The sequence below is a fragment of the Danio aesculapii genome, chromosome 24, assembly GCF_903798145.1.
Source record: "Danio aesculapii chromosome 24, fDanAes4.1, whole genome shotgun sequence".
Lineage (NCBI taxonomy): Eukaryota > Metazoa > Chordata > Actinopteri > Cypriniformes > Danionidae > Danio > Danio aesculapii.
This window is the reverse complement of record NC_079458.1, coordinates 19,689,891-19,703,419: the sequence shown is the minus strand read 5'-3', so window position 1 is coordinate 19,703,419 and position 13,529 is coordinate 19,689,891. Positions and strand designations below refer to the sequence as shown.

At 34.5% G+C, this 13,529-nt stretch overlaps 1 protein-coding gene across 1 annotated transcript in view; it reads right to left on the bottom strand.

Moving 5' to 3' along the window:
- The window catches only part of ctnnd2a (catenin (cadherin-associated protein), delta 2a), a 644,499-nt gene that overhangs the window by 135,836 nt on the left and 495,134 nt on the right, over positions 1-13,529 (bottom strand). The window contains 1 exon segment of the mRNA XM_056450831.1: positions 5,011-5,184. Within this exon segment, the coding sequence (XP_056306806.1) occupies positions 5,011-5,184 (174 nt within the window).

Below are 13,529 nucleotides of genomic sequence, written 5' to 3'. Positions count from 1 at the left end.
ACGATAGTGGGAGATTATACACAATGAGCATACACAGATACACACAGAAAAACGGGCTCACCGTAACTATTAGGACATAACGAGAAAAGGCGGGAGGTGGTATCTCACACCATTTTGAACACTTGTACGCTGCTTGACTTATCGGGACATTAGCACTGTCCCAATAGTTACGGTGTGTCCTCATATTGTCGGTATGTATTCAGGTGTTTTGTCCCAACAGTCCGGTCGCACCAACGCACACACACACACACACACACACACACACACACACATATTAATTTATATATATATATTTGGTTGACAATAAATAAATAAAAGAAAGAATTAATGAATGAATTCTACAGTCTGCTTGTGCCTCTATGTTTATAGAGTTACTGGAGACATCCAGTAAGACACAGTCAAATATTCAGTCCAAATGCACTGGAGAGACCTGAAACATGTAAATTTTTCCTTATTGGCTATATGACATTTAGATGTTGCATATTATTCTGTGGTCTTAAGAAAAGTGTTAAGTATTTCAGCACATAAGAGCAAATATAGCTTATAGCCCATTTCGTTGCGCTCGGCAGCTTTTCACTAATAAAGCTCTTCATGTAAATTTCATTTTTCAATTTTAGCACGTCATATAAAAATATCGCCCTTGCGCCCTCATTTATGATATCCAGCCGCCCGGCCTGCTATAGCGAAACTTTATTGTTTGAGAAGAAACAAAAACGGAAACTGTGCATGAAAACCTGGCTGGGAAGACGGCGATAACATGAATTTTCTGTTCTTCAACGAGAAAATAAAATCGCAGACACGACACAATGACGGCGTTAATTATACAACGCAGTGTTTACGATCATATTAACAACTAACATTAATATCAATAACTCCTCTCGCTTTAGACTTTACCTTTTAGAGCTTGTTCTTGTCGGCGCAATATAAGTTTATTGCATGTATAGCTACGAATCAGATTATGAAGAATGATTAAGAGCATGCTTATCCTTTATTTCATCCTTTCCGTAAGGTGTTTTATTTATTTATTTATATTTTTTTTAAATAATGATGACAATATTCACTATCTAAGCATTCCTCGGTATACTACCAACAAATTACGCCCCTGTACCCAAGTAGCCTACCTAAGTTAATTTACATTTCATGTAAAAAATAAGAAATCAAAAAAGACCAAAGTATTATGCTAAATATCCGTACAAACGAACATGTTTGTTGTTTAACTTTCGTTGATAAAACAACACAATACAGCCTATAATAATGTAGGCTAGTTAAATAGAAATAACTTTAACTGCTTGAAACAGTAAACGTTACATTTTAGAAACTTCACAAATACTAATCAATAATAATATAAATAGTAACGTAGAACAAAAATATTAGCCTAGGCTTGTAACAACATAAGTCAGATGTTGAAAAACCTGGCTGGGAAGACGGCGATAACATGAATTTTCTGTTCTTCAACGAGAAAATAAAATCGCAGACACGACACAATGACGGCGTTAATTATACAACGCAGTGTTTACGATCATATTAACAACTAACATTAATATCAATAACTCCTCTGGCTTTAGACTTTACCTTTTAGAGCTTGTTCTTGTCGGCGCAATATAAGTTTATTGCATGTATAGCTACGAATCAGATTATGAAGAATGATTAAGAGCATGCTTTTCCTTTATTTCATCCTTTCCGTAAGGTGTTTTATTTATTTATTTATTTATTTATTTATAATTTTTTAAATAATGATGACAATATTCACTGTCTAAGCATTCCTCGGTATACTACCAACAAATTACGCCCCTGTACCCAAGTAGCCTACCTAAGTTAATTTACATTTCATGTAAAAAATAAGAAATCAAAAAAGACCAAAGTATTATGCTAAATATCCGTACAAACGAACATGTTTGTTGTTTAACTTTCGTTGATAAAACAACACAATACAGCCTATAATAATGTAGGCTAGTTAAATAGAAATAACTTTAACTGCTTGAAACAGTAAACGTTACATTTTAGAAACTTCACAAATACTAATCAATAATAATATAAATAGTAACGTAGAACAAAAATATTAGCCTAGGCTTGTAACAACATAAGTCAGATGTTGAAAAACCTGGCTGGGAAGACAGCGATAACATGAATTTTCTGTTCTTCAACGAGAAAATAAAATCGCAGACACGACACAATGACGGCGTTAATTATACAACGCAGTGTTTACGATCATATTAACAACTAACATTAATATCAATAACTCCTCTGGCTTTAGACTTTACCTTTTAGAGCTTGTTCTTGTCGGCGCAATATAAGTTTATTGCATGTATACCTACGAATCAGATTATGAAGAATGATTAACAGCATGCTTTTCCTTTATTTCATCCTTTCCGTAAGGTGTTTTATTTATTTATTTATTTATTTATAATTTTTTAAATAATGATGACAATATTCACTGTCTAAGCATTCCTCGGTATACTACCAACAAATTACGCCCCTGTACCCAAGTAGCCTACCTAAGTTAATCTACATTTCATGTAAAAAATAAGAAATCAAAAAAGACCAAAGTATTATGCTAAATATCCGTACAAACGAACATGTTTGTTGTTTAACTTTCGTTGATAAAACAACACAATACAGCCTATAATAATGTAGGCTAGTTAAATAGAAATAACTTTAACTGCTTGAAACAGTAAACGTTACATTTTAGAAACTTCACAAATACTAATCAATAATAATATAAATAGTAACGTAGAACAAAAATATTAGCCTAGGCTTGTAACAACATAAGTCAGATGTTGAAAAAAAACTGCGTCTCTCCGCCTTTTGTTTTCTATTCATATTTTAAATTCTTTGCCAGAAAAACTAACATGTTGACTTTGTTCGGTTTAAGCGGAGACTTATTTGAGATTACAATGTTTCCAGCAGCACTGAGACGTGTGCCTGTAGCGCATGCAGATACGGTGGCAAAGAGGGTATCTTGCTCCGCCGCCTGCATTTCTCGGAAACCAGCTCTACATCGCGGAGCGGCGCGTTCTCAACTACCAAATATGCTGCTCCATTTCTCATCAACGTCTACTATTTATCAGTTTCTCTTTTGTATTTGGCCATTTTTGAAAAGGCCTCTCTGCCATACCTGGCTGGACTAGCTGGGCATTTGCGTTCAGTAGATGACACCGGAGCTGGCTCCGCATTCCATGGGCTGGGTGACATGACCGCAGCTCTGGAGGTTCGACGTGTTTGTCCATTTAACACTTATTTTTCTAAACAAGCCCAACAAATAGCTTCATCCTAATTATTGATTCGCCTTTCTCGTTCGCCACGAATCCAAAATGTTTTCAGATTGGCGCTGAGCGAGCATAAGCAGAGCGTAAAACACTGGCTGCAGTCAGTAAACAATTTAACAGATGCCCCGTCTGCAGCCAAACTTTAAAAATGTATAAAGCATATTTTAATCGTTTAACTGATACCATTCATCGGTTACAAACGTGCCCTTTCGGTTATTGCTTAATCGGTTATTTTGAGCATCCCCAACTAAACCGCATGTGCAAGCTCTATTTTTTTTTCTCTCACGGCCGCACGCCGGAGATCCGGCATGGTGCCGGAATACTTTAAGCCCTGGTAAGATCATGTTTATTACTAAGAAAACTAAATCAAAATTATATTTTAATTGAACACATCTGATCACATAAGGTACGCACAGAAAAGTCTGTTTAGTGTTGTGGAAAGGCAAAGCTGAATATCTGTGGTTAAACTGCCACCCAGCGGTCAAAAGCTGCTGGCGCACCAAGTACCGCTGTCGCCGCGGTATGAATGGCGCCATAAGGAACACATTGAAGTAGTAACATCTGTACATTTGAATGCAGTAATGTAACGAATTACTGTTCGAATTTGTGTAGTTTGATTAAAGTTACTAAAGTCAATGTAACTGCGTTATTTACATTACAAATGCAGTTTTCAGTAGAAAAAAAGTGATTTTTTTTTAAATCCCGTTTTCCACTGTACCATGAGTTAATAAGCATGTGCTTTTAAACTGCTGGAGAACGCGAGCTGAAATGGCTGCTGTCGAGAGTGGTTGCTTCTTCAAGTCTAAATACGGACATTACTTTGATTTCATTGAGCGTAAATACAAAAATAATGCTGTGAAATGCAGTCTATGTCCAGTCTCTAAAAATAACTTTTGGCTGCTTTTAATTCGACCAGCAAATTGTTCAAGCACTTGAACAGAAAGCATTCTACAATACTCGTCACCAAGGAGGACACTGGTGCCCAAAAACACAGCGGCTCAACTCGAATGCACACATATTCGAAGCGCACACGAATATGCACTCCGAATATTCACCTCCATTCGAAATAACAATAAACAGTTATGCTTCTCTTCAAATTTTCAGAAGATTAGGTAGACTAATTACCTCTGACAAACACAGAACACCCAAACACTGCAGTGCGTTTGCATACTGTGGATGTCAATGGTTACAGATATCCAGTTTTCTTTATGTCTTCTTTAAAAAGACAAACAGATTTGGAACAAGTGAATGATAAGAAAATGTTAAGTTTTGGACGAATGCTTTAAGTCTTTTGAATATGTCAAGCTGCTCTGTTAAAACTATTGTAATGTTTTTCAGTGAATATTAAATTACTGAAAGAGCTGCAGTTTACTTAGTATTTTTATAGGTATTTCATATGTTTTAAAAGTAACTTCAAAGTAAAGTAATTAGAAATCTTACGTTTTACTTTAAGTAATTGGTAATGTAATCAGATTACAATTTTCCAGTAGTAGACAGTAACTTGTAATCTATTACTTATTTAAAGTTACTCACTAAACACTGATGATAAATTATTCATTTTACTCAATATAATGATAATTCCATTGAGTAATGTGCAAACTACAGGCAACTCATAGGAACACAGGTCATAAGAATGAAACCCAGAAGAAGAATCAAACAATAAATGCAGACACATACTAATATAATTTCATCTATAATGCATTTTTATGCACTAGGTAACCGAGTGAATAACAACTGTTCTTACCTTCCAGCTCCCGGCTGCAAGGTTCTGCAGGGCCCCGGCGGCCCCCTCCAGTGTGTCCGGGTTTGAGCACTCAGACAACAGGGTGAGGTAGGGCTTCACTATTGAGGGGTGCCACAGCATCTGAATCCCCTTGGGAGGCTCAGCAGTGTCCGGCAGGGGTCCCACACCATCCCACTACAGAAACACAAGGGATGACGAGAAAAACATTGACAAAAATGTTAGTCAACATTTAAAAGGGGCTTTCACACTGACTATAGATTGAACTAAAGCAACATTGAGAAAACTTTGATCATGCAAATGAGTTACTTGACTGCCCATGTGAAATCATTAAAGAAAAACATAGAATTGATTATTTATTGAAATTTATACATAATGGTGCTCGTGTATATTTTAAAATGGTATTCAAGTTTATATATAACAATTTATATATATATAAATTTGAACTGCCTACACAAGTCGTTAGTATTTCCAATTTTAATTCCATAACTACTTAATGTATATCCATAACAAATTCTGATACCGGTTCATGTAAATCATATAAAGGGATTTATTGTAAACATACAGTAAACTGTAAATTGTAAACACTGTACAGCATTTTTAGAATTTAAAAAATGTACTATATTATAACTGAGTACAGCATATTTTAAAATGTAATGTCAAAGCTGACTCCTTCTACATTGCTGATTTTAAACTCTAGAAATATTTCTGATTATCGTCAATGATGACAATATTGCTTAATACTTTTGTAGAAGCTCTGATGCATTTTTAATTGTTTGAGGAAAATTAGGTTCAAAATTATGGCATTTTTCAAAATAAATTTTATATATGTTTTTTTTCCAATTAATAAATATCTGTACTGTCACATTTTCATAATTTAATGTGAAATATATACTTATTTAACCTATTCTTTTGAATAATATGAACTGTTATGTAATAAAAAACAAAGTTAAACTGCAACAGATAAGATTGCATTCTGTGTGAGTCTGATTCATTACTTATTGATTGTTTCTCTTCAACATATGATGCATAATGCAGTTTCCTTCTCAGTGTTACTTTCAGCATCATCAAAATAGTTTTACAATGTAAAATTATGGAAAATAATAAAAGAAAATACACAAACACCCCCCCCCCCCAAAACAAAACAAAACAAAACAAAACAAAACAAAAAACAAACTTTTTTTTTAAAAGTTTAAGTAAAAAGTTTTGATGTCATGTGACAAAAACTATACAAGTTATACACACATATATAATTGTAAAATTTAATATAATTTATATATTTAATATTACATTATTTTAAAAGACGACTAAGAGCAAGTTATTTCAGAGAAAATGGTTAAATGACAATGCTTAACAACAACAAAAGCATGTTATTTGTAAAAGAAACTAAAGAAAAAACATGGTCAAACCATTTTTCACAAAAAAATCTGATGGTTTTTAGCTTACCAATACTTTTGAACAGCGGTGCATACTGATAAATATGATTAAAAATGGAAAAAAATGCTAATAAAAAAGAAATAAGGCAAACCAGATTAGCATTTGCATTATGCAGAATACTTGACTCCATAAACACTTACACTTTCACCAGGATTAAAATATCTTTATCTTTATTTATCTCTTTTGTTATTATCTTTCACAGCTAAGACCACCAATAACCACCTAAAAGCCAAGTGTACAGAGACCTGTTGAACTCCTATGATAAAACTGTGATTCTGTATAGAACAAAATGACAGTCACAAACACGGACACAGATCTTGACAAATCCAGGACTGAAAGAGCCAGAACTGGTCAGGAACATCGAGCACCAAGTGAGCCTTTTTTAAAGCGCTGGTCTCCCAGGCTGACCTACTTTCAGGCAGAGCAAGTTGTGAAATACCTCAGCATCTTCAACAAGCTCTGGCACTCAGCCTCACTCTCCCTTCATTATTAATGAGTCTGTTTTCATCTCCCTCGTTCCTGCTCTGTTGTTCAATCAACTGCTGGAGGCTGGAGAAGCTCCCAGGAGGATCCTGCTCTTCCCATACGCTCAAATCCCACTCGCTTTAATCTGTGCTCTCGCTATATGCAAACAGTGAAGGCAACACTGCACATGCATTTAGTCTTGTTATTTTGCCATTGTTGTCGGAAGTACTGTCAAAATTTATCAATGAAATACTGCTTACTTCAGCATCAGGGTCAAAGACATGCTGCTTGTTTATGTCCAGATCTATCAAAATGTACTGTTGATTTAATTTCCCTGAGGCCAGCTAAGATGTAGGTGACTTTAGTTCACATGTGAGCTGATGATGTTAGTGTTTTACTATTCACTTGAACACTGGATGCCGCAGTCGATATACTGTATGAGGGTAGATTAGATTTGGGTATGTGATCTCAAATGGGAAGATTGACTTAACTGAAGTTTAAAGATGATCTTTATTCTTTTTTGCTAGCATTTTAAGAACATTAGAAGTCAGCATAATTATTCTATATAACATTATCCTGTTTACATTCCTGAAAGAATATTTGTTAACCAAAATTTAAATCAAGTATATTTATAAACTAATTTCGAGAGGTTCACATGCTTATGATTGTCCACGGCTGGTCCCACTTTAGCTATCACATCTGTCCCACTATCCTCCCCTCTTTTTTAGCATAATACAAGAGAGTTCCCAAGACATAGCTGAGCTCAGACTCCCCTTTCCCCTGATGAAACGAAAGGGAGCCCCGAGCTCGGAGATCTTCTGAGCTCAGGGCTCCTTCTCGGGACAGCATGCCAAATATGCATTTACTTATCAATCATCAGCTAAGTGTAACTCTTGAAATTATGAAATAAATGATGTAATAATCAATAGATTGCAGAAAAAAATGAATTTAAAAAAAGTTATTTGAGAAAATATATACTACATTCATTCATTCATTCATTTTCCGTCGGCTTGGTCCCTAATTATCAGGGGTCACCACAGCATAAGGAACCGCCAACTATTCCAGCATATGTTTTACACAGCAGATGCCTTTCCAGCCACAACCCAGTACTGGGAAACACCCATACATTCTCATTCACACACATACACTACAGCCAATTCAGTTTATTCAATTCACTTGTAGCGCATGTCTTTGGACAGTGGGGGAAACGGGAGCACCCGGGGAAAACCCATGCGAACATGGGGAGAACATGTAAATTCCACGCAGAAATGCCAACTGGCCAAGCCAGGACTCGAACCAGCGACCTTCTTGTGTGAGGCGACAGTTCAAACCACTGAGCCTCCGTGCCACTCTAATATACTACATTGTGCTACATATATGAATACATATTACATTACTCTTATATTGTATTATATTGTATTATATTGTATTATACAATACTCAAAAATATGCTAGGTTATGTTATCCCAACATTGGGTCAAATATGAACAAACCCAACCATGGGTTAATTTTTAACCCAATGGTTGTGTTTGTCAATATTTGACACAAAACAACCAGGGGTCCATTCTTCGTACGTGGATTACTCAGTTATCTGGATTTGACTATTGACGATTTGACATGTTCCAGGATCGTTTAGTTCTTCAAAACTTATCTGATACTTGTTGTCATAGCGACAGTTCTGATAGCTCAAACCTGCATGGGAGCAGGTTCATTTCATATAAACAGGATTAGATCGGGTCTTTTCAAGCAAAGATAATACCGAAAGTATGTACCGAATGCTGATAATTTCTTACAGTAGTTGTATACACTTGGGGAAAATAGTAAATATATAGTTTTAATTATATATAGAAAGTAAAAAAATATATATTAATAAAACTTATGCAATCTGCATTCTGAAATAAAAGTACAAATAAAAGTACAAAGACTGCCAACTGGTGGTTCAAAGTGAAAATTTAATGATATGATCTTTTTAGATGCAAATGCGAACATGCACAAATATTCGACTTTTTTAAAAAAAGGATAATAATTTATGCAGTCATGCAAGTGTTTTGACCGCTTATGCTGGTAATTGACACCTACACACCTATAGTGATATCCAAATGCTTTTTTGATGCAAAATTAATTTATACAGTTATTCCTTATGCCGATTAAAAAAGACTTGAGTAGGCCTAGGCTACTATAATAAAGAAAATCTTCTCTAAATGTAGAACTAAATACATTGATATGCATTAAAATACATGATGAATATTCTTGACACATGAACGTGTAAAGCCTGCAACAACAACAAATGTGGAAAGTTATTGCGTGTCATATTTAACCAACCGTTTACTGCTAATTTTATTTAATTTTGCTCACATGGATAATTGAATATTAATCAGATGATGTCATTAGGCTGGTGTGCCATCAGCCAATAGTTGCATTGCGGATCATGATTTCGAGGATCGATAGATCTGTCCTTCACAACACACACAGTGATCTCAGATCAGTTCATCCAGACATTTTAATCTGATTCGCGAACTTGTTTGAAGAACCAAATTAGCCAGAGATCAGTTATCAAGATTAAAAGATCCAGGATCTGTCAAATAACTTTTGTAACAAGGTACAAAGAACAGACCCCTGTATTTATTCTTTGTGTATATATTCTATTGTGCATGTATACACATATTTTACTATTAGATGGTTACGCATTCTTATTATAATAGCATTTTTCATTAGAAAGTACATAGGAATGAAAATTGTTTTTAATGAGTTATGGGTGTGCTTTGAGCATAACATACATTAGTAAACCAATTAGAGTCTCCCATTCCCTTAAGAGTCAGTTGCGTCGTGCCATGGCGCATTTGCTATTTACATGGTGGACTTTGTACGTGGAAAAAGCATGAAAACGGTTAAACAGACCATCTACAGTGCAAGAATAAAGAATTAGCCACTTCCATTCTGCCTCTTTACTTTCTCTTTACTGTACATTTACTCTTTACTTTCCTTTTTTACTTTCGTGGATGAGTTTTTAAATTCAGTTCTAATTTCCAGAAAATCAATAAATGAACAATAATAACAAAGTGTGGTCACGTCCTGACACATCATGACACATGGTGATGCATACGTCTCCAAAACCCGACAGGTGGATAAATCTAAACATGCTTTTATTAAAACAAATATATAAACATGCATATAATAAATAATACTGATAATAATAATAACATTATACAAATGCAAATTGTCATGAATAAACTGAAAAAAGCCCCTCAAGATGAAAAAAGTATGGAGGTAGTGGTTTTTATATTTATTTAGAAAATAATAATTTCTGTAACAATTTAACCCTTTAATTTTTTTCATTTGTAAAGATATTTGTGTATTGCTTTACATCCTGTGTTCATTAAGCAATGTGTATGCATTTGAACCCAAACAGGCGCATAACCAATGCATTCTGTGCAGGACTTTAGACCAGCTTTTAGTTGGTCACTGGCACAGTCTATTTGAGTTCCTCAAATTAGCAACGAGCCAACAATGCGGCAATGAAAATAGCAACAAAGACGTCTTGTGCCTTATTTCACCGGGTGTATGATACTAAATGTGTTTAAAATGGACTTTCTATTTGTGAACTGGACTTTGTATTAATCTTTTAAATTATTCATAATTTAATAATGTAATGTTAAAACTGCACATAATGTAATAACTACATTATTATTGTAATAAAATGTTCATTAAGTAATTTTCTCAAAACATGAATACTGAGCTCACAATGTAAAATATGATTAAATAAGAGAGACATTACACTATAAACTCACCAAAGATTGTCACTGTCATATTTGTAATAGGCTTTTTAAACATTAAAAGATTTAAGTTTCACCTTTTCACTCTTTTTAGTGCATTTTAAGCTTCTAATATCGTATTCACTAAATGTGAAAATCCCTTCTCTGTCTGACACAGACAATATCTGCATGTTTCTGGCCATTTAAAATGGCTCACATCTACCCAAATGCTATTCAGCCAGCTTTTCAAATCCCAAAGAAAGAGTTAAGAAAAATCTAAAAACGTCAAACATGATCCTAATGCTTCTTCTCAATCGGAGACTATCAGAGCGTAAACCAGCATCTCAAATCACTGAAAACTTTCTCTGTGCCTTTTCCTTGTCAGCGAGCTTTGAGCATAATGAGCACTCCATGCCCCATTTCTCAGAGTAAACTCAAAGAAGGGTATCAGTGCTCGGCGGGCTGAAATGGCTCTGGTTTACACACTCTCTCCTCTCAGTCAATTAGCCACGCCAAACGCTACTGCCCTGCCCTGACTGAGGCTCGGCGGGCAGCACGCTCCGCTTTCCTGGCCCTCCTCACTGCCATTTAGTGATAAATGATTTAACGGGAGTACATTAGCCTGCTGCTGCCCGGAGGCACAGGTGTCCTCTTTCAAAGCGTCTCGGCTGAGGAGCAGGTCTGCCACATGATACCAGAGGCCAGCTTAGGTAATGGGGAGAAATGGGTCTCTTTACAGGCCAACAGGCAGAGATGGACGACTCTGGTATCCTTGTTTTCTCACACACGTGGACACTTTTATTTTTGACATAAGTCATTCATATTAGTAATTATGTTATATTTTGCTATTTCACATTCTTTGGAAATATAAACACAAACATTTCGGATTATTTTTAATGATTATACTAATATCATTCATTCATTCATTCATTCATTTTCCTTCGGCTTAGTCCCTTTATTTACAGTATGAGTCATCGCCACAGTGGAATGAACCGCCAACTTATCCTGCATATGTTTTACGCAGCGGATGCCCCTCCAACTGCAACCCAGTATTGGGAAACACCCATACACACACATACACACACACACTACAGATAATTTCATTCATTCATTCATTTTCTTTAGTCTGAGAGATTTCTTTTTCTGAAATTGTTTTTAAAACTCCCGCAAACTGGATAAATAATTGGATGTTTGATGTAATCTCAACTAAAACTTGAAGAGAGGGTGGGACATAGAGTAGCTCCTCCCCTTTTAAAAAAAACAGCCAATAGAGTTTTCATTATAATCACAGCTCTGCGAGTGAGAGTGCTAAGCACAAGCGCATCAACTGAAAAACAAACGATGAGCATCTTAAATGGGTGGGGCATGTCAGATAGTAGACAGCATTTGATTGGTCTGAAGTTTTGATGAGAAACTGAAGTAAAAATTCAGTGATCCATTTAGGTGGAAGTGACAAACTGCAAGCTTTTGATGCTAATTTTTCTAAAAGCAAATGTTGTCACTGCTTTCTACCACACTGGCTTATAGATATGCTGAAGACTAACTTATTGATACTAACATCTAAAAAGCTTTATTTTTATTTCATGGGACATTTAAAGATGTGGTTTAATAAGAAAAGGGCTTCTATAGAAACATCATTACATTATTCACTTATTAAAAAAAAATCAGTGAACAATGTGTGCAGCATTTAAATTTACCCACAGAAGCTCAATCATGCCAGATTAATATGTAAGAACCAATTAGATTCATTCTTGTGGGTCACATAGCATGTTTGAATGTTGACAAGAATCAATGAGATTCATTCTTGCAGATATCTATTTGATTTGATGAAAAAGTATCTTGATGAATTTTGGTTCAGAATTTTAATTTTTGGGTTGTACTAAGCTTTGATCTATAGAATTTTTGAGGTGAAAGATTTTGAATAAATGAACATTTTAAATAAAAAATATTGTGGTAATGCATAACTTTAAAAAGCTAGCTTCAAAACTAATATATAGGAGAGATCTAAACCGACACTGTTAACAACTTTTGTAAATCGCACAGTATTTATCTCTAGTATGAGCTGAGTTTTACTGTAGCACAGTTATGCAGTCTGTTACTGTATTTTAAAGTTGCATTGTGAAAACGACTGTATATTTCACAGTAAATATATAAAATAAATACACATACAGCAAGATAAATGGTGCTGTAAATGTAAATACAGCATTTTTGCTGTATTTGACTTAAAGTAAGTTACTGGTGAACTGAAATGTAATATAAATTTAATTTACTGTACGACAGTTATGCAGTCAGCTATTGTATTTTAAAGTAGCATCGAGAAAATTACAGTATATTTCACAGTAAAGATATACAATACTGTAAATGCATACACAGCAAGATAAGTGGTGTTGCAAATGTACTTACTGTAATTGATTTACAATAAGTTACTGACAAACTGCTTGCAGTGTGTTACTGTAGATTCTACAGGAAATTGTTAACAGTGTAATTCAATTGAATTCACTTTAAAAATGACTAAAATGAACTATTATCTAGAAAAAGAGCACATCTTTTGTAATATAAAGCAGGGTATTTAATTATTAACAAACTTAATTTCAATTAAGTTATAATATAATGCTGAGAAAATCTGATTTCTTTCTTTTTCTGTTATCATTATATGATTCCAACAATACTTCATTTCTTAGGTTCTTGTTAAAGATGAACAGTAGTTTTTATTTATGTTTCTTAAACAGAATGATTCTTAACCCTCACATATTTTTAATGAAATATAACAAAAACTATGAAGTGCGGTATATGTTAAAAAATATCATTCTTAGTCGGATTTGTTTATTTTTAATTTCTTATTTCTAACTTCACCAATTACTCAAATGA